This window comes from Lytechinus pictus, chromosome 14 (genome assembly GCF_037042905.1).
Source record: "Lytechinus pictus isolate F3 Inbred chromosome 14, Lp3.0, whole genome shotgun sequence".
Classification (NCBI taxonomy): Eukaryota; Metazoa; Echinodermata; class Echinoidea; order Temnopleuroida; family Toxopneustidae; genus Lytechinus; species Lytechinus pictus.
Window position 1 is genome coordinate 3,351,700 of NC_087258.1, and position 22,245 is coordinate 3,373,944.

The following is a 22,245-nucleotide window of genomic DNA, read 5'->3' on the forward strand; positions in this document are numbered from 1 at the left end:
CAAGTCTTTGTTGAGATTCATTGCTCGCTATTGTCATTGTTGCCTTTGACCATATCATGTGAGAAGTAGTTGATTCTCAAATCATGGACCCCTTACAAGTTATACAGATAATGCCATCAGATTCTGAAAAAGTGTCCTTTTTGTGGAAATTAGATATCCTCACCTTTTAAGGTTTTGAACTCAACCATGGCATTTATACCCATTGCCAAAATGCTTTCCTTCCTTTCTCCCTCTTTTTCCCCGTTTTTATTTTGTTTGCCAGCCGATGGAGGGGGGCACGTGTCCCTCTGCATCCAGGCAGTGAATGGTATTCTAGCTGGCGGAACATCTTTAAATGATGTAAGCAAACACTAAAAGTGATGTCTAGCAGAGCGGAAAAAGTACTGGATCATCTTAAATTGTATATGTATACAAATCAAAATTTAACATGTCTGTACAATACTGACACAAGTCATTTTATACGAACTCCTAGCCCTCTTCAATGTAGCATCCGATGTAGGTATAGGACATGACAACAAATGAAAATCGAATCAGAGTCACAAATCAGTACATACCTCGCAGGTCCCTGTGGCCAACTTAAAAAAAGTCTGTTGATAAATGCTACAATTTGACGATGTATAGGCGTTTGTGTTTTTTCCCCAAAACGTATATGTAATACTGTACCGCCTTACGACCCATCTTTTCGAACATTGCCCCTCGGACCGTGCTTACATGTATTGCCTACAGACATGAACGAAATACCTAAACACAACACAATGAATTTGTTTATAGAATATTATATACAGGGAGAGAATGTTTCATAAAGATAAAATGATGAGATGAGAAAATGAGAAAGAACGTCGACAGTTCATGTATTTACATATATGATTTAGATGATAAATGTAGACTAGAGTTAACTTTATAACTTTACTATTTCAATTTTAAAGAACTCATGTTTTGAATGATATTCAGAATAGTTAAATTGATACGCAAGCTATCATTACTCTATGATGATACAACACTGAATGTGTGAAGCTACCAAGATTATCGCTTCCAAGTAATTGCGATGTTCACACTGCAGCGGATAAACTAAAAATGATGGTGACGATAATGATGATGAGGATGATGTGGGGTGTGAATAGAACGAGATGGAGGAGAATAATGTGAAGAAAGATAAGGAAGGGATGGGATTTATAGAGATCGCGATATATCAAATATATCACTTTTTGAACAACACAAAATCTCCCCTCAACAATGTCAATCAATATCTAATCAAACAAATCAACATCCAATCTTCCTGTTCCAAACCCATGCGCTGGTTATTGAACCACTAACTTGGATGAAGAGCATATAAGTTAGGAAATATTTTCACCTCTCATTCACACGACTAAATAAATACCAAAAATCAGTATTGCATTAATACTCGTTGAGGATACTAAGGGCCAAGTATCACACGATTATTGCTCTAGATATTCAATATTGAAAATTAATTAAATAAAAAAACAATTTGAAAATGCATTTACGCAAAACGTCTACATAATGGTTAAACTATTTTTGTAATGCACATGTTATACTAGGTTATATTTTCTGGTATTATACTCAAATTAGAGTTACTTACTAATTAAATGTGCAATTTTAATATGTATATGATACTCGCCACTATATATGACATGGTATCTAACACGGCAATGTATTATATTCTAATCATAACCTCCAAGAAGGTAATATATTCTGATGCAGAGTTAAAACTTAGCCAACCATTTTGACTTAAAATATCCCATGTCACATTTCGCATAACTCTATACATTCTCCTTCAAAAGAAAAGTCAGTTTTAGGGCATTACCTATGCTTGCACTCTGGACTCTAGCCAAATTAGATGATCGCTGTCATTTTTAAAATATTAATTCGATCACTATTACATGACGATGTGCACTACTGCTAATTCACCGAAGGCATATCCACACACTGTACCAAGCATCTTGCCTTGGATTAACAGGTGATTGGCTCATCTCATACACTGTTGTGTGTGTGTGCCCTCGCGCGCGCGCGTGCGTGTGAATTTCAACCATCCCTTGATTATCATCAAGCATCCAAATGATTATACAAACTTTATGATGAAGTAACTTGTTCTTTGTGTCATGAGCTAAACTCTGTCACCATCTTGACTTGACCACACACATTTTTTTTTACTATGGAGGCTTGAAATACATGTATAAATATTTAACCGAGATAGGACATAGTCTACCCTTACCAAGCGCATAACTAGTTTATTATTATTAAGACATCCACTTTTAACTTATTTTCCAAACCAAAATGAAAGGAAACCTGTCGATTGGTCTGGTTATCAACAAATTTGCCGCGGTCTAGATTGCGTAGCACTGGCAATTCGGTAAAAAGACCTATCAATTTTTACACACATCATTGTTTGCTTTATTTTTCAGACGTCCGTTTCCTTGGCTGAATGTCCGTTAATTCTGTTAGCACTGGTTGTGGAGTTGATTGGCGGCCATGTTGGGTCGGAGTTCAACTGCTCAATCAAGATCTCGTGCTTTACGACTTTCTTGCCTTTGCGCCATTTCCGGCAGGTCGCGTAATTCTGAATAAAGCGCGTATCCGCCAAGAAATTCTGTTTCGAATGAGAAAAGACAAGATAAATAAATGAACAAATAAAACTAGTCCAAAAATATATACACAGGGCATGTAGATTAATAGGGTCATTAGTTATTTCAAAGGCAAAGTTGAGAGCTTCTATACAAGCCTAGATTTTAGAAGTGGGTGCGTCGTGGTCTAGTGGTTCTGACTCTCGCCTTTGAATCAGAGGGTCGTGGGTTCGATCCTAGCCATGGCGTGTTTTCCTTCAGCAAGAAATTTATCCACACTGTGCTGCACTCGACCCAGGTGAGGTGAATGGGTACCCGGCAGGAGTAATTCCTTGCATGCACTGAGCGCTGGTGATGGTAGCTCGAGCTAAAGCCGGGGTAATAATATCAGCGCTTTGTATCCTCAGGCAAAAAGCGCTTTATAAATCCAGCTATTATTATTATTATTATTAAAAGTATTTTTCTTATAATCTACTATAAAAAAAAAATCTGAGACAAAAATTGAAAGGAATGCGTTGAATTAGGCAACAAAGATAGATTTCTTTATATATGGGATGTTTTCTCACTATTATAATTGTTAGTAGACCAAATCGTGGCTTATTATCATACAAAATATTTTCATTTATCATCAATGCTTCATTACATTGAAAATTGTATTTTAATTACATTATTTCACATTTAGAAAATAAATTGATCCAGTCATCATAAGAACATTTCGGTAAAAAATAATGTTATAAAGTTTGGATAAGATTATCTTCTACACTTCCACAAATGTTCAAATATCAGACATTCATATTAAAATTCCTAATATGCAACTTTAATACAGGGTTATACCATTTTCAAGCATCAGTTCAAATTCGTTAGTATTCTTAAATATATACATATCAATGCTAAAAAATATATAGATATGTGCCTCGCGTTATTCGAAAGATACAGAGGGTAAAAATGAAAATAACAAACTTGTAGGTTACCGATAATTTTACTTTGTTTCCCTTTCTCTGTAGATAATTGGTTAACTTGAATACTAGTAATATATAGAATTTTGGGCTGTCACTTTACGCAACTGAATAATTCACATAATGAAAAATATACCTCAATGAGAACAGCTGCTAAGAAATGCGCCAACACCAGTGCAATGATGATACAACGGAACAGCCAATCTACTGTCTTTAACTGTATAGATGAAGATAAAACAAAATCGATTTTAGAGGTCAAATGCCAAAGCTTACAATACATTGTGCAAATTAGCTATACTGTAAATATATTTTCTCAGCGCCTTGAGCACATATTCAATGTGGATTTGGCGCTTTAGAAATACTCTTTATTATATGGAAAGCGTTCTCCATAATTTTTTTCATTTCTATTTGTATATTTTGGAGTATGATAGCTTACATTGATGTGGAGTTCTTGTTAGCATGGTTAGAGTCCAGATAAATATGATAGGTTTAAGTATGATCTCATATTGGCCTTTGGGGATTTTTATTTATTTCATTCGTCGGTGTTCAAGAGGACCCCGATCAAAACGCTTAAGGTTTACGAATATAATACAATAGACACTGATTTGGTCTAGCAATGATATGGTTATATGATTACGTTCAGTAGTCTGCAGAGTGGATTTCGCACATTATATAGATCACAAATATGATCATTACTGTAATCATTCATCGTTTGATGAGTTGTAGAAGCTATACGGATAATCAATCTTGCCAATCGGAATTGCGAATCTATAACGGAAAATAGTGTACATCAACAATGCCCCCAACAACACAAATCGACAATAACAATGAGTTTGGCTGGAAAGGAGTATTACGGATTGGACAAGGAATGTTTCACCCCTAACTGTCTAATTAGCACGCCAAGTTAACAAGATAAGTCATTCCAAACTGTAACTATCTGTCAGACTAGATTGAAATTCGACTAATTTAGTGGTAGAAGTAGTATGAGAAAATATATCCGTTGAAGGGATATCAACGTAGAAGAAGCATCGGTGGCGGCAGCAAATACCAGATATAGGCCTATTTGGGCCTATATTGTTATAGGTCGTGATGGTAGATGTAGAAGAAGGAAAAGTAAGGTGATAGTGGTAGAAGTAGTCGTTGAAGTTGTAGTGATGGTAGTGGTGGTAGTAGAAGTAGTACTGATATTGGAGGAATAGTAGTACTTGCTATCTGGCAACAGACGCAGCAGCATTAATCAATATGGCCCGTATTCTGAATTCTGGTTTAACTTGGACAATGGTCTAAATTTGTGTTAAAATTATGGAAAGCCAAAAATTTAAAAACGTTGTTATTATTCTATGCATGTTAGCAATCTAGGCCTCTTTCTCTTACTCTCTCATCATGCTATAATGCCGAGGAAAACTATTTCAATAATTAATCACAGGCAGTTTAACATGAATGATCTGAATGTGATATGAAAATTCACACCTCTATTATTAAATATTTATCTAACAGTTGGCTATCCGTAGTTAACCTACAACTTTAGACCTGAGTTTAGTTTAAACCCGATTTCAGAATACAGGTCTATGAGTAGTTCTTACATGGAAGTACTCGTAAATTTTATCAATTGGACACAGGACGAGGAAGAGTGAGAATCCACATATTATGATCAGACTCCCAGAGAACAGATCTGTAGACAAAGAGAAAAGAAATATTCGAATCAACACTAGCCACTGTGAATAAGAAGTAATTTCTGTTGGTTAAAGAGATATAACACATCTATCAATCTTTTCAGTGGGATCTCGATAAAAATTATTCTGAAGTGGCGATGAGTAAATAAATATGTGTCTCATCTTTAAACCATAAGGGGATTGGCTCTTTTGATGCAAAAACATTCAAGAAAAAATCCACACCTGACAAAATTACACTCGTTCTCAAACACACACACTATACACCTTAAAACACGCATACATTACCATCCTTTTGGATAGAAAAAGTACGAAGTGTAACATGCGTTGTGCACATTCACAGCGCAAATAGTAGCTGTTCTGAATAAATGTGTAATAATATTTTTGCGAAATATTCACCTCGAGAATCTAAAACGTCAAAATTATTGAACATTTGATGTTTCTTAGGTTTATCGGTAGAAATGTCAGTCAATGTCACTTAAGATGCCTCTATAACTGACATAATGCTCTCCATTCGAGTCTAGAAAAAATAAGATGCAATTGCTATTCCATTCTTTAGGTAATGAGTTTTGAAGCTTTACCTTTTGACATCAATAAATTCCAAAGCGTGTGTTGTAATAAACTTTGTTATAATCAATTAAGAAAAGTGTATTATTAATGACGAATATGACGAAATAAATCGTGAAGCTTTTCCCTTATTTCTTAATCCTCTAATGTTATTTTCCCAAATAAAATTTGAGAAATTGGTGGTAATTATCTTTAAATTTTAACGATAATTACCACCATGAGTTACATTAATAATACCATCTTATATCCTCACGAACACTACAATCACCACAACTATCATCGCTTCCATCATTTTTAAAACAATTATCTCATAAATAGCAATTTTGCTTACAGTTGGTGTAAATTGGTCTTCTGAATGGAGGTCCTTTAGAAAAGATGAAAGCTACAATCAGGTATTGAAAGTTGGAAACGAAGAATAACGCTGTTGATTCATAAGCGAGCGTATAAACTAACCCAGCCTCTTCGCTCTTCTTGTAGGGCACAAACCTGGGTAAAAAAAAAGAATTTCGCATGGTATTAAAAAGCTCTTAGGCTAACCCCAAAGCCTCTTTTTTATTTTTCCCCCATTCGATGAGATAAGCGTTACATAAAAACATATACATGATATATGTATAGGAAAATAGAATCGATTACTCAAGCAAAAAAAAAAACCCAACAACAACAAAACAAATAAGCTATCAAATCATGGCAGGGCATTCTGCCCTTAGATACATTAGCGGTTTACTTCCTTCTCTCTGTTTTACCAGTTACCACCTCCCATACGAATGTATCTGGGCCCCGTCTTTCAACGAGTTGCGATTGATCCGATCAATCTGATCTATATGGAAATCCATAATTGTAATAATTTTCTTACCAACATTTCAACAAAATTATTTTGTAAACACAGAGAAGCACAATACTGTCAACACAACAATGAATATATCAAAATATATCAAAGCTAGAAAACATTTTTAAAACAAACATGCATTTTAGATGTTGACGTGGCTGGCTTTGCGTAGTTGAGGTTGATCAGATCAATCGCAACTCTTTGTAAGACGGGCCCCAGGGGTGACATAGGTTAAGTTTTTACCATGGTTGTTGCTTAAGGACGAAGTAAGCGATGATTTGTACCATGAATTGGAGGAATATGTGGATGAAGATGGAGAAAAGCATGGCAGGATCGGTAAGACTGTTCAAGGGTTTCCTGGTTGAAATCTTGGTATAGGCTTTGTTTCTGGCAACTAGACACGAAATAAGAAAGTAAAGAAAATTATGGTGAATAAGTGTAATATTTGTCATGTCTGAATGTTTAATTCATGTTAGCAGTACCAGATATATAATAAATTCGCCATACGCTGGCCAAAACGTTCAGTTGGATCCACTTTAAATTAAGGGAATGTTTTTCCGAAGCGTCTTGCCAGTGATTTTCAATTACAATTTTTGCCTCTGCCAGTCAAATGCAAATATTCCAAATACTATTGAATGGTTTGAGTGAATAAAAACTCACAAATATTTCATGCATTTTTGTGAAATTTAATGTACATGTTGACGTATCGTGTAAATGTTCTGATCATGCTGAAGGAAGACATTTTGAAGTAAACGTGAAACAAATCCTTTGCACAATACAAGAATCAGTAAGTCACTTTTTCTTCACAAAACTGGTAACAGGTTTTAACGTTTCTTTAAATGCTACATTTCTTCTGATGTTTATGTAAGTGAAATAGATGTAAATCAGTGAAAAATATATCTAGATTAAAAACTGTTGCATGATCAGAAATCGGAATGTAAGCGAAAACATTATTTAAAGAAATATATTTTATGGCTAACGAAAGGTACCAATGGAATAACCCCCCCCCCCCCCCCATTATGTGAACTTAGATTTAACAGAAATGGGGGAATGTTTTCAACGGCTCTGCATTCATGTTATTTTAGTCGATTTGCTTTGAATAATTTGAATGGAAAACTTACTTAAGATAGCAACGACTGCGGTAATAGCGATATCCCAATACATGAACATGCCATCACTTGGAAATAATTCAATCTGTAGAAAAGAATAAAAAAAATCAATCAAAATCATATAGAAATTACATTACTGTCTGTCAATTGATTAGAAGGGTACAAATTAATATATTTTTAAATAATAAATTTTACTGGAGGTGCAAACAATTAGATGATAAAATTATGAATGCTATTAGGTTCACCTCCCTCTGAATTCATTTTCACAACAAAAATATTTAACATATTTACGTGATTCTCTTATATTCTTGAACGAGGTACATGTAATGTGTATCTTCATAGTTATTGCAGCTTTGATTCAATATCTGGTAGTTTTACGAGGGACTCATTGCCATGTCGTCTTTAATTGTATATTCAATTCAATTTCAATTCAATTCATTTTTCATTCATTCACAAGCAACAATCTTTATAATATAATGATGATAGTATTCCATACCGTATTGAGTATGATGATAGTAGCGAATTGGATCATACTATACAGAGCCATGTACTTGAACACACCGAATGACGTCACAAGTGCTGCTCGTCCCTCCCTTTTGCGGAAAAGAAGCGTAACAATAAATATGAACATGATATACAAAAAGACAACAACAAAAAATCCGGATTTCCATCTTGTGATGGAATAAGTCATATGGGAGATTTATCGTGGTATAACAAGCAACCCATTCATAAACATTTTACAGAGGACTTTTGGCCCAAACATAAATGGTAAATTTATCAATATTTATTTCTGTTCAAAGTATTAATTATGCATTTTTGGGCAAGGTGAGGGTTCCGAAAGACGACTTAATCTCCATCGCTCTAGAAGTGACAACTTCATCTTATCCATGAATATAGTGTTTTGTTTCATTGTTTTTTTCATCATCAGGGGGCTGCCATAATCAAATGTAGTCAAAGAACTTACTTGATTAACGTGGGGATACATTTGATATTCTGTTCCGATGAGGTGAAAGGTGACGCGACTGAAGCTTCGGCCTCGGACAGTGACACCCCGGCGTGAGCTGTTTTCAGCGCCCCACAATCATTGGCGCCGTCCCCGCACATACCAACGTAGTACCTGCATGGGTATTAAAGTGAAATACATTAGACGTAAATTCAATAAGAACGTTTAGGTCTGAAATCGGTATGTTTTTATCATATCGATGGAGGAAGTTCTGTCATTTTTTTTATTGTTAGTAGGTGACTTACCGTGGAAACGGGGTACCAGCTGACTTAAAACATGAAAAATGCATATGTAAACTGGTAAACTAATTCGAAATAAAGCTGATAAAGAAAAAGTAGAGTAAGACAATAAACTTTATCCATCCAATATTGACAACATAATGAATGTACGTAAAATAGCTTCAACTATGAGCCCAATTGGAATAGAAGCAGCGGGTCCCCTGTTTCCTGAAAAGTGTCAGAACTTTTAATTGTTAGCCTTTTGTTTAGCTCGTCAGATATCGGGGGGGGGGGGATCATAAGGACTATTTTGATTTTAAAAGTTAGATTATATTTCTAATTCATTCATAAATCTTTCATTCAAGCATCCACCTGCACTTTTGTTGTTATCAGTTGCAAATTGCAAACGACGACCGTGATCTGTCAATGGCTGGGACAGACCAGTCGAATATTTGCAAATGTATCCGCAAAATTTGAATTAATATTATTTTATTTTGTTTTTGTACTTTGTTTTTTGTAATGAGAATGTCCATCTATACTTACTCCAGAGCTTGTAAAGCCTCTACAAGTTGGGCTTTCTGATCAGGAGACATTCTGGCGAATACTGTTCCTTTAGCAGCAATCTGAAATGCAATCAATGAAGAGCTAAATATTAAATTGATCCTGCTATGGAATTCCTATAGCGTATGCTACATGATAAGTACGTAAATCTTCGACTTCATCTTGACAATGCTTGGAATTTCAAACGAGCGATTTCATATTGGCAGGGATCTCGCCTAGATATGAGTGTAGTGTCTCGCAAAGCATATAAACAAACTTTTTAAAAATTTGTTTCATTAGATTTTTCTGGCCAAGACGTTTGTTCTGGCCACATGTACTACGTAAATAACGTATCCAGACGCTGCCTAAAACGTCTCGGTGTGAAAGACCTTTACCTTTGGAACTAGGTGAGGCACATGTTCCATGAGTACAGCAAATGTCGTGCCATCAAGAGCTAGATGGTAGGTACTGCTGAGTACCTCGTTGCTGATCTCTTCTCCTTCCTCGATTGTAAGGGCGACATCGTCTTCTTCGACCTTGAAAAATATATAGAATAAGGAAACCGTCATAAGAAAGTCATTATCCGTAAGACAATCAGTTATGAAATCGCAGCATTACGATCAGGTATAGAATCAGAACCTGTACATTTCCAGAATGATCATTGATATTGTGTCTCTTTCACTATTGAATTAACTAGGGATTCGGAAGGTTGATGAATGATACCAATTTAAGTAGTGGAAGAATCTTAATTGTACATTGCATTTTGACTTCTAAAACATTCAGGTAGCTTTATTAGCAGTGACTTTCTATCACTTTGGAAAGTCGGCTTTAAAAATTCACTTGAATCTTGCTAATCTAATCTCTGAAATTACTTTGAATTTACACACTAGTTGTCATAAACACAATAGATGATTGTATTTTCATTTAAATTAAACCCAAATTTGAAAATATCAAAATACGGTCCTTAATCATAATAATGATACAATTTCATTTTGTAGATGATGTTTCTCGATTGGGACGATCAATTTCATACCTTCTTTATTTTTAAAACAATACCCACCTGTCCATTCATCTTATGATGCATTGGTGTAGATGTTTTGCTGTTATCTCCTGGTTTCTGAACAGGTTTCCATGAGATGAGTGGTCCCTGGTCCCCTTCAGGTGGTATGGCTTCTACTTCAACTACCTGCTGCGATTGGCCAATCATTCCACAAGCACGTGCAACATGGATAGCTGTCAGTTTGTTGTCGCCTTTTTTGTTGAAGATTAATAAGAAAGGGTATCAAGAAATCCATAGAGTGATTTTCCAAATATGGATACTAATATTCAACAAGTCCCTTCTTTCAGTTAATCTCTTGTAGAAAGGATTGATCCAAGAAATTGAAATGTCTTGTACGGGTTAAGGAGTAATGTTTCAATGGCAATTATGAACGGTCCATTTTTATTGTCGATCCATTATCATGATTAATAATAATAATAATATTCAGTTCTTTTATAGCGCATAACACATAGCAATGCATGTCCCTATGCACTTGGATGAAATTAAGGAAAGAAATTAGAAAGTAAGTAAAGAGTGTTGGGCACTGAGTTCATTACAAGTTAAACATATACTTTTTTAGGGAAGTCTTAAACTTATCTAAATCATGAATATTTCTCATATAAATTGGGAAGTGCATTCCATAAGACGGAAGAGGCATGTGCAAATGAGCGCTCACCATATGTTTTGGTAACAATGGGAGGAATAGCAAACAGCTGCTTTGTGTTTGATCTTAGAGTACGAGTAGTCTGATGTAAAGTTAATAATTCGGTTACATATGATGGAGCTATCTCATGGAAGCATTCATATGCAAAAACTAATAATTTGAAAGAAATACGTGAATGAACAGGAAGCCAATATAAGTTTCGTAGTACAGGGGTGATTGATTCATATTTTCGAGTTTGAGTAACTAATCTTGCAGCACAGTTTTGGATAGTCTGTAGTTTCTTTATTTGTCGCTGTGGTAAACCGAAAATAAGGCTTATTATCCTAACATGCATCGTGCATTCATTCAGATGCCATCACTTTCTTCTCGCGATATTCTTACTATTTTCCAAACCAACTCCATACTCTTAAAAAGCCTAGCTCACCATAATTATTCGACAAGTCAAAAAATAAAGTTGGAGATTAACCAGGTCTACTAAATAGTTCGTAGACATTCGAATCGCTTTGGTAAATTCCTTTAGTTATTCTACCTTATCTGCAATCTTCATTTTTACCTATCGTTATAAGAATATATAATTCTGATCTCTGAGTGCTTTTAAACGCAAATTACCTGTAACCATGACTGTTCTGATCCTTGCGTCTCTGAGCTGAGCGATAACTGCGTTTGTTTCTGGTTTGATTGTGTTCTGTAAGATCAACAGCCCCAACATCTGAAGGTCCTGTTCCACCTCTTCTCTGGAATGATAACACATTCTAACCGTTCAGTATACAAAAAAATATGTTGGTTCTTCACAGAAGCTTTTGAACTTCACTGATTTTCTGCTTATATTTGTGATAAAGAGTATAAAAACAAACGGAATTACTAGAACTTTGGGTCATTATCAGATATAACTACAAAGGTGTTTTTAATCGTATTATTGCTTCATTAGACATTATCTTATATTCAATTGACTATCATTTTCACAATGTGTCGAAATAAATTTGAGTGATATTTCATTTCCAGATTCATTTAAAAGATTTTTCTTATTAAACTGCAATTAATATTACTAAACAACAAATTAAAGTTGTGATAAGAATAATGTAAGAGCTTACATACCTGTCAATTTTCTCAGCATTTTCGTAACTGAATGAGGCGTGCAGTGGCTTCCAGGCCATGGCTAACACACGAAGACCATTCTGAGTGTGCTCCTTTAAGATTTCATGGAACTCCAAAGGAACTGGAATGTCAAAAAGATAATCTTAATATTAACCCAAACACGACATTCACATTTACTTTTGAGTAATTTCACGAGTCTCATTTGATTTTCAATACTTATATAAGATATGAATTTATGGAGGTCTATTTCACTACTAAAGCGGCAAAACAATGCAGTGATTACGTGACAAAAATCGTTCTGGAGGATTATAACACCTTCTCAAATCTATAGATTACCGACATGTTGAATTGGGTAATATACCACCTTGGATCATTAATAACTCTTCTTGAACCAAAGTGCTTTAACACCTCAGATTCGGACTGCATGTGTCTTACCTGTACTTTGGTCGCAGAGCCTAGCGATTGTCTCTGGAGCACCTTTGACATACACCTCCATATGTTTGGTGTCTTTGGTCTGTGTTATCACACTCATCCTCTGAAGGTTAGAGGAAAATGGGAACTGACGAATGATGCCGATCTCGTAAGGATTCACCTCATCGTTCTGTTGAGATAAGAATAAAAATAAAAATGAATCTGAAACATTGCATAAGCATTAACACTGCAACAAATGGGAATTTTCCAAAGATGTTTTGAGCCTTTTTTTTTTTTTTGGGGGGGGGGATAAATTGCCCCCAGCCACCATGTAATTTTTCCCTTTCATGTATGTAATGTATACTATTGTTTGGTTAAATGGCGTGCAAAATAATCATTTTGCTTGGTTCCCAGTCTGGATGCATACATTAACAAATTAATATTGAAATGAAACAATCTAGAACTTTTTCAACAGTAGCAGAAAGCTTTAAAAACATTGACGATAATGATTTAGATACATGTAAAATGTAATTGACAACGTTATAATTACTTGAACCTATTTTTGCATGGCCGTACACATGTGGCAAAGTTTCTTTTCACTTTAATATTTCCTTTATTGAATATGTTTTTATTTCATGTATACAATATTGGTATTACCTATATTGTTCAAACTTTCCACTCGCACTTTTATGTTCACACAATATTACCAATTAAGCCCTATTCGTGAGTTTAAGCATCAGGTTAGCTTTCCGTATAGTTTTATGGATAATTTCATGACATACCGGTGTATAAGATCCAGGTCCTGGCTGACTCCCGAAGGTTGATGATATACCAAGGGCATCTTTATTGTTGGTTACGGGAGTTCCTGCACCGCTGTCAAATGTCGAAGAGCGACCCATCTCCTCCACAGGAGTGTCAGATCCAAAGGACGGAGAGCGAACAATGGTTGGCATGAAATGGTTGAAACCAAAGACAGGCTCTACATCCAGAGGCTCACGAATGCTCTGAAAGTAAGAGAGGTGTTGATGATAAAGGGAGTTGATTTGAACACCATTAATCCAGTGCAGCTAATTGAAAGTAAGAACTTATCCTTGCATCTTTCACTCAGAGATGCTATTGTTATTTGTAATTAACATGAATTTGATTACTTATGATATGGAATAAAGTAAGGGTAACTATCGATGTAATACCTTTCAAACCATTTATTCATGGAGAGCAAAAGACACTTGTCCTATGCGTAACTGGAAGAATCATATCTTGACCAGGGTTAAAGGGATGTGGAAATACATGCACATAAATTACTCTTAGAATGTGGTCAGAAATGTTCTTTAATCCTAACATGGGGAAATGGTTCCCTACAAGGTCTTGGGATTTTCAAAAACTCCAAAGGATTCTATGAAAAAACAAACTTTTAGAAGAGAAAGAAATCCAATATAAAATTCACTTAAACCACGATTTACTGGTTTTATAGCTAATCTAGCGAGTCTCAAGGATGGGACCTGAAAAGACAATAAACCTGATAATACTTTCATGACTTTTGATATGTACCGATTGTAATATCGTTTCCCTATTAAACCTACACAAAAAAATACTCAACTAACTCGAGTCAGTCAGTCACTCTAAATGATCTTTTGTTAATACGTGTAAACCCAACTATAGCAGAGTGTAACATTCTTCGTGAGAAGGTTCTCTCTTGAAACTGTCTTAACTTATAAAAAAATAGTATTTTATTGATTACGTTTATGAGCCGGTATAAGCTGATACACCTTTGACTTCTTTGTAAAACCAGAAAATATTTATTAAAAAAAAACCATCGGAGAAGATCTAATATACCCCCTTTCACTTACCCATTTGATAGCTTGAAACATCTGAACGTCCAGTGGATCACCCCTAATTTGGTCTTCAATGACAGTCAAAGAATGGCACGTAGCCATACCGGCAACGAATGGTCCAAATGGCATCTTGCTCGCATCTTCTACAATCACAAAACTGAATGATACAAACAAAGGAATACAGATCGTAGGATTGTATTTTGAACGATTTGAATGTTCTTTCACCTATTATCATTAATTTCAAAGACAATATAATGATGCATTTAGACAAAGTCTGTCGTCTCTGTGGAATAGATACATGTACGTAGATTTGTTTACAGTATACATGATAATTCTTGATATGATTAAATGAAATATGTACCTGTCAGTTTTAACTGGTGAAACAGCTAACAACTCTAAATGATCCTGCGTAAGAGTACCAGTCTGTGAAAGGATAAAGAAAATGTAAGCCAATAAAAGCAAGAAATCCATGAAACACGTAAGTGATTGATAGGTTTTTTTTTAATATATATAATAAGAGTTATAAAACACATTTTACCTATTATATTATTTGTACATTTTACTTGCTAAATAATGTATCCTTATTATTTTTACATCAATATCCTTTCGTCAGGGTTCTCAAAGAATTAGTGGCAAATGGTAAGAAGTTGACCAATCTATTTTCTCCAAGTTTACTTCGTAAGGAAGTCCCTTACAAGTTATTATCTCATTTTTTAATCACTGGAAGCATGAAGCTTGTATATACGACTGAGATAAGTTATTGTCAGAATTAAACTAATTCGAGATGTTCTGTGTGAACCATAACTCCTCTTGCCACATGCAACTTCCTATTAAAGTAAAAGTGTGTAGGAGTTGGTTTGTTCCATTTGATAGATGACGAGGCAATGTCCTACCAGCATGTTGGATTAAGTAAAGTAAGCACGTTAGTAAAGGTGTTAAGGTGATCACTGACCTTATCGAAACAGACGACGTCCATCATTCCACCAAGGTTGATCCTCTGTGGACTGATGCAGAAGATACCCAAGTCTTTGAGCCGTTTCTGGGCGTACACCAAGCCGATGGTTAGAGCTGCTGGAAGGGCAGGTGATACGGCAATGGTAAAGATATCCATAGCCTTCAAGATTATATCCTTTGTTTCTGCCTGAGAAACAAAAAAATAGATTTAGTTGCTGCAGAATCGATCAGTTGGTACAGAAGTGGTCTCTCAATCTGGTGATCATGGATCCAGTGCTACATGGTGTGCAAGTGCGTTTTTGTTAGGTGATTATCTTCACTATTTTGGCCCTTATGTAGGAAAGTTACTTTTAGGGTGAGGCAGCATTAGATTTGACTGACTACCGATTACCACGTTCTATGACAAAGTAACTGTCTTATTTTCATATTTTGCTTGCCCGATGCTTCGGCACACCACTACTGACCATCGGTCGGTTTGGAGTCGGTTTCGTTGGTGTGGCTGTAGCCTAATAAACTTTCATGACCAGATGACTTCTGAGTCAGTTACTGATCTCAAATGAACACAACTCTCTTCATCTCACTAGGCATATAACATAGTCATGTGGAAATTATCGGGGATCAATATTTCGATTGAGCTATGATCTATAAAGCTTTGAAGCAGCAGCTACATAGATACGTCTGGAGTTCCTGACCTACTTGTTTTTTTATTGAACTGATATGTCTCTTTTTTAAACAAAACATAAAAAATATCGTATATTTTGTCTTTTGCCTTTACGACATGGGCCTAAAATTAAAAGCATCCAACGAATTAGGTAAAAATGTAAATGAAACGTTAAAACTTTATTATGATACTTATTTCATCATAGGATGAGTTGAATTTGTATGAGGCATGTTTAAAAGTTAATAAGATCTCACCCCATTGATGATCTTGATGGTGATGATGTAGATGGCCCCAACGAATGCAAAGCAGGCTAGTACAGCTACAAAGCGAATAGCATCTCGATGAAGCTTGAGATTCATTGGTTTCGGATAGAGGATAGAGTGTACCAATGCACCCTTTGCAGTCGAGAACCCTATAAGAAAGGAGAAATTGGTAATCCCATAGCATGTTAGTGTACACATCCCAGCCATGGCGTTATTTCCTTCGGCAATACATTTATCCACATTGTGCTGCACTCGACCCAGGTGAGGTGAATGGGTACCCGGTAGGATTTATTCCTTGAATGCTTTAGCGTCTTTTAAAATGGCGGCTCAGCTACAGCCGGGGTAATCATGATATGATACCAAGTATCAAAGCGCAGTTGAGTATGAACATAGTAACTGCGCTATGTAAATGGACATATTATTATTATTACACATTTCCGGCAGGGTGGTGCCACATGAAAGGAGTAATGAGAAGGAGAAAGAACGGGGTATTTACAAACTATAAAAATGAACGGTCTGGGCTGTGTTTCTCTACATTACTCATATAACTATACTGAGAGATAAAACGTCACATTCAGACCGTCCCGCCGCACCTGTACATTTCGTAAGGAATAAGCAACCATTTTTTTTTTGCATTCTATGTTCCCTGTGACAGATAAAGGTCCGTAATCAAAACAGTTGTTAATTTTGTGGATAATCTGAACGAGGGGCTATGTGCAGGGTGGCAAATTCGACAGATGGTCAGAAAAATACAATACTAAACATTATTTCCGATCAGCTGTAGATAAGTTATGGGTCTGTTCATTTTGCCTATCCTTCCTGTACGATTAATCAATACTTTGCAATACTATAGGAATATGGTTCGTCATTTTACATGCCTGTATTGACTACGACGGCCATGACTTTCTTCTTTCCGATCCGTCTGCTCTGCATGATGTGTGTTCCACAAAATAACGTGTGTCTCTTGTGTTTCTCCGTGTCGTAGAACTCAGGAGCAGCATCATCCTCGGGTGCTTTATTTGGTAGTGGTGTCTTGGTGATGGGCGTCGACTCACCTAAAATAATCAAAGAATGAACTCTTCTTAGAAATGACAATAAAATGAGTATTTGTAATGCTTCAATCTAATATTGTGAAATTAGTCTCATCCGTGATGAAATCACAAGGAAATTGGCAGTTTGTTCATTACGAAAAGGCTCCGCTTTACACGTATTTGCATTTATGGGGAACTTACTTTGACGTTTGTATATGAACTATGTTTTGCCACGGGGATTCAAAATAAGAAACCCGTTTGGCGTATTAATTTTGTCTTCTTATTTCGGGAGTTGCTACATAAATGAAACAATGGGAGATTGTGATCGAAAGCAGTGATTAACTTTGGTTAAATAACCGATGGTTAGTACTTTGTATTAAAAGGTACTTCTCAAAATATCTCAATAAAAAATACGACTTGGGACAGCATAGTTGAAACCATTGCAAATTTCAATTATCAAAACGGTGTAAAAAATCAGTGTGCATGGTGTATTTGAGGGTGTGGCGGAGGCTTTACTTTTTGATAAGTACGGCATGATTTGCGAGTTGGAGCAAATGGTAATGCTACAGCTATACAACCGAAACCGACTGTAACCGACCGAAGATGTGCCATTCGAAAAAGCGATCAGTCCAGGGCCCCGCCTTTCAAAGAGTTGCAATTGATCTAATCAACCTTAAATATGGAAAGCCAGCACCGCTCACATATAAAAATGCATATTTGTTCAAAAATATTTTCTAGATATGATCGATTTGAAAATTTGTTGTGTACGCCTTTGTTTACAAAGGACATTTTTCAAATCTCCTGTAGAAAAAATATGACAGTGATGGATTTCCACACAGTTACGATTGATTGGATCAATCGTAACTCTTTGTAAGACGGGGCCTAAGAGTTAGGTTACGTTGGTGTGGCGTAGCATACGACTTGACATGGCTACATACCGGTCAACATGCTCTCATTGACTATGCAATTTCCGCTGATGAGGACGGCGTCGCAACTCATAAAACATCCCTGACGAGGCAGCTCAATCAGATCTCCAGGAACAAGATCTTTCTCGTCCATCTCACGGTATACTGGATTGAGAAAAGAAGTTATGGCGGGAAATTGTTAAGGTGTGTTGAACGTAGAGTTAAAATAGTACGAGGTGAAGGGATTGAAGGAGGGATAGAAAGAGAGAGAGAGAAAGAGAGACGTGCACAAAAGAAGAAGATGAATGGCATGAATGAGGAAAAGGGAAATATCTGTGTTCATGACGGTAAGTGTGGGTGTGTGTGCGCGCGAAAGGGAGATAGGGGAAAGATAGTAGGGGAGACGGAGGGGGGGGGGAAAGATCACCAACAGTTTCCTAATTCCCAGTGTTTCTCTTTCATTTCCAGGATTTGTTAGTGAGACATTAATGGTTGAGAATTATGAATTCTACTTGGATCACCACATATTGGATTAGAAGTAAGAGCGAGACTTTGATAAAACATTAACTTATGTGTAAGAAGGGGAGTTACAGACAGAGAAAGAGCGAGAGAGACCGGGAAATAGCATGGGGGGGGGGGGCTGGATGAGAATTGAAGTGGTTTGTTTGTTATGCTATTGTTACTCTGGTCGGAACTGTTAAAGGGTCAATAGAGATAGGATCACTCGGTTCACAGTCATTTAGCTGGCGGCTAAAACCCGTTTTTCCACACGTTTGGAACATCAGAATATTCATGGAGAGATGTTTAAGACATCCACAACAGACACAAAAGCAAGAAAAGAGGATTCGCACCTTGATATCTAAGCCAATATATTCACACACTTGCACACCAATCAACAATTCAATCATTTTCTTACACAAATACATCTTTTTTGTCCAATAACGTGACGTAACAGCAAAAGTATATGACTGTATAAAATGAAGTAACGTTGTATACTATTTTCTCTCGATCGGTCCATGATTGCGTAAAGTAATTTTGAAGTATGCAACTGACGAAGATTTACGTTAGAATGATTGAACATAGTAGTATTTACATCAAATAATTGAGATCGAAATGAAAAACTTTAAATCTTGCTGCAATGTCAAGGTTTTGTCGTAAAGAAAAACATGTACAAACATAACATACATGCAACTCTATCGTCTTAAATGTTATGAAAAATCATCAATCAAGATCTACATTGTATTTCAACAATGGAACATTAAACGAAATGGATGTACTTACCATCACCTCCTCGACATACTGTTACGTAAGAGCTGGATGACACCATCGCTCGAAGTGCTTTGCTTTGCTTATATCGAAAAACAAATGAAAATAAAAAAAGATATATTAGGTTATTTAACATGGTTGTATTGTGAATTAACACATATTGAAAAGTTGTTATTTGTTATTCAATGAAAAACCACTTTGGATAATTAGGGGTATTATAAGAAGGTTTTATAATTGGTCGGTTCTGCTGTTTTTGCCATTGCAGTTAGTTTTTATAATGACCACGACCATGGCATGTAACGCATTTTCTCGTACACTTTTTTTTTGTTTATTTATTTATTCATTCATTCATTTATTCATTTCAATATGAATCCCACTGGTCCAAAAAAAAAATTGTCACCAAACACAAAACGGTTGAAATTATTGCTTTCGACAAAATGCATTTGAAATCTAGATCATCTATATGTGTTTCATGATGGTGGATCGGCTAGACAGATGTCTCAGAACTATGAACTATGACTTAAATCGAAAAGTGAGAAACAACAACAAAATCTGCGGGTGTATCTCTTGGTTTCTAATGATATTTCGTGGTTAGAACGTCTCTGAGAACATCTGTCCTCACCTCAGTGCTTAAGCATGTTAAGTGTCTTTAGCGAATGTCAATTTGACACACTCTATTGGGGTCAAGTTAGATTGAACAAATTGCTCGTTGACTTCGATCTCGAGGTAGTGTTCACATTCAACTTTACCTTAACTATCGCTTACATTACTTACAACTCAATCAATTTTAAAAATGTAGTATTTGTTTATTCGTGCAATAAAAAATATTACGGTTATTACCCGAATAAGGCGAACAACCTCACTGCAACAGAAGTTATTCGATTTAATTGTAAATGCGTGATTCCCGAAGAGTATTCCTTTAAGACATTAGCGAGTGTTCATTCCCTTCTGACGGGATTTAAAACTGATTAGGCTCTATATTTTGTTTAACTTACCAAATAAGTGTCACAATCAGCATTTAATTACGAAATTCTGTCGGATACTTATATACTACACCTGGGTCGAGAGCAGTATCTGCTGATGTTATTGCTGAAGAGTATCAATGGGAAATTGAGATTTTAAATCCTTGAAAGATAGTGGTCATAATCACTGCACATCACGATGTTACCAGGAAAAGCATATAATTCATCAAAGTATTTCTTATACAGATATCATTAGGATTATTAATGTATTCCCTTTAGGGTACGATTCTCACTTTATGGAGGAGTGAACACACGGCACCCGAAAATGTTCGGTTGCGATAAATTGAGAAACTACCGACAATGTCTCTGGTGCCTATTTATTGGGGATGAAATCCTAAGTCATCTTGTTATTACAAAACACTGTGGCGCCGCTCATAGTGAGTCAACTTACTACTCTTATTGGTCCATTAAATTCCAACAAGATTACAGCTCTTTTCATTTCGTTAAGCTAGCAATAAAATGTGTGCTGACGCAAAAATTGATATTTTCTGCGACGACAATATTTCGCGCGAGCGTACATGAAAGAAACCATGAAATAATAACAATGACGTCACACATGAGAGCGCTAGACAATGATTTGATTCCAGTAAATTGCTCTTTCCCGGTTTTATTAATGTTATGTTCGAGTTTATCACAGCAGGCGCTGGGCATAAAAAGCCAGTTTCATACAAAAAGCTGCACATGGGTTCGTTTCGGAGCATCGCCACTTTTGAATTAATAAATGTACATCCAATTATTTGCTTTAGTTTTCACGTTTATCAATTTAGTGGAAATTTGAGCTGGCAGATGTATATATAAGAATGTTTGAAAAGTATTGTGACACAGAAATACCAATGAAACTGACTACAAACCGAGCGACGGTATATCTTTTCTTTGTTCACATTGTAATATCTGATTAAAAAGTGATAACGATAATGATAATTATGTGCTTTGCTTCAATTTTTTTTCTTTTTAGATTTATCTAAATGATTGACGGGCTCCATCCTCGCAAGCTATGCTTTTCTTGGGGTCTTTCCGATTTTTATGTAAATAATGAATGACTTTGATATGATTACGAACATTTCCAAATAATTCCAATGATGCTATTGATGAAATTGGTGCTAATAATGATGAACTTAAAATTGATTTAGATCCAAATGATGGGGCTTCGAGTGTCATATCCTCAAACTACTACACTCAGGCTTCAGCCAAAAACATTTTCTAATGTTTACCTTCTTCCTGCTTGTCTATTTTGCATCTAAATATCAGAAGCCTTAACAAGAATTTAAAACAATTTCGTTTATTTTTAGATAACTCAGGTGTTCCCCAAAATACAGTAACAGGTTTAACTGAGACATGGCTGTCAGATAAATATATCGATATGAATGCACTCCCAGGTTACGATATACTTACAAACAATCGTGTTGATAAAATTGGTGGTGGTGTTGCAATTTTTGTGCCGAGTCAATTTGAGTACGTTATTATTGAAGACATGAATTTAATGAATGAAACTGCAAAAGCTTTACTTATTGAAATTGGTGATCGTGATAACAGAAAAACTGTATTGGGAGTTGTTTATAAGCCTCTTCGCAGCAATAGTGCTGATTTCCTAGACACTTTAAATAATTTACTACATTATCATTCTGTTCAAAACA

At 35.8% G+C, this 22,245-nt stretch overlaps 1 protein-coding gene across 1 annotated transcript in view; it reads right to left on the minus strand.

Annotated features, from left to right (window-relative positions):
* Positions 1 to 1,738: 1,738 nt before the first annotated feature.
* Positions 1,739 to 22,245, minus strand: part of LOC129276765 (polyamine-transporting ATPase 13A3-like) — a 34,684-nt gene continuing 14,177 nt past the window's right edge. The window contains exons 9-30 of the mRNA XM_064109449.1: positions 19,605 to 19,671; positions 18,357 to 18,488; positions 17,266 to 17,442; positions 16,379 to 16,536; positions 15,462 to 15,650; positions 14,871 to 14,932; positions 14,525 to 14,666; positions 13,460 to 13,681; positions 12,702 to 12,867; positions 12,267 to 12,387; positions 11,781 to 11,905; positions 10,529 to 10,719; positions 9,864 to 10,004; positions 9,472 to 9,551; positions 8,672 to 8,824; positions 8,204 to 8,300; positions 7,720 to 7,792; positions 6,842 to 6,992; positions 6,104 to 6,258; positions 5,119 to 5,207; positions 3,672 to 3,752; positions 1,739 to 2,605 (exon numbers count right to left, since the gene is read on the minus strand). Coding sequence (XP_063965519.1) covers positions 2,417 to 2,605; positions 3,672 to 3,752; positions 5,119 to 5,207; positions 6,104 to 6,258; positions 6,842 to 6,992; positions 7,720 to 7,792; positions 8,204 to 8,300; positions 8,672 to 8,824; positions 9,472 to 9,551; positions 9,864 to 10,004; positions 10,529 to 10,719; positions 11,781 to 11,905; positions 12,267 to 12,387; positions 12,702 to 12,867; positions 13,460 to 13,681; positions 14,525 to 14,666; positions 14,871 to 14,932; positions 15,462 to 15,650; positions 16,379 to 16,536; positions 17,266 to 17,442; positions 18,357 to 18,488; positions 19,605 to 19,671 — 2,961 coding nt within the window. The 3' untranslated portion in view covers positions 1,739 to 2,416. The remainder of the gene's footprint in view (positions 2,606 to 3,671; positions 3,753 to 5,118; positions 5,208 to 6,103; positions 6,259 to 6,841; positions 6,993 to 7,719; positions 7,793 to 8,203; positions 8,301 to 8,671; positions 8,825 to 9,471; positions 9,552 to 9,863; positions 10,005 to 10,528; positions 10,720 to 11,780; positions 11,906 to 12,266; positions 12,388 to 12,701; positions 12,868 to 13,459; positions 13,682 to 14,524; positions 14,667 to 14,870; positions 14,933 to 15,461; positions 15,651 to 16,378; positions 16,537 to 17,265; positions 17,443 to 18,356; positions 18,489 to 19,604; positions 19,672 to 22,245) is intronic.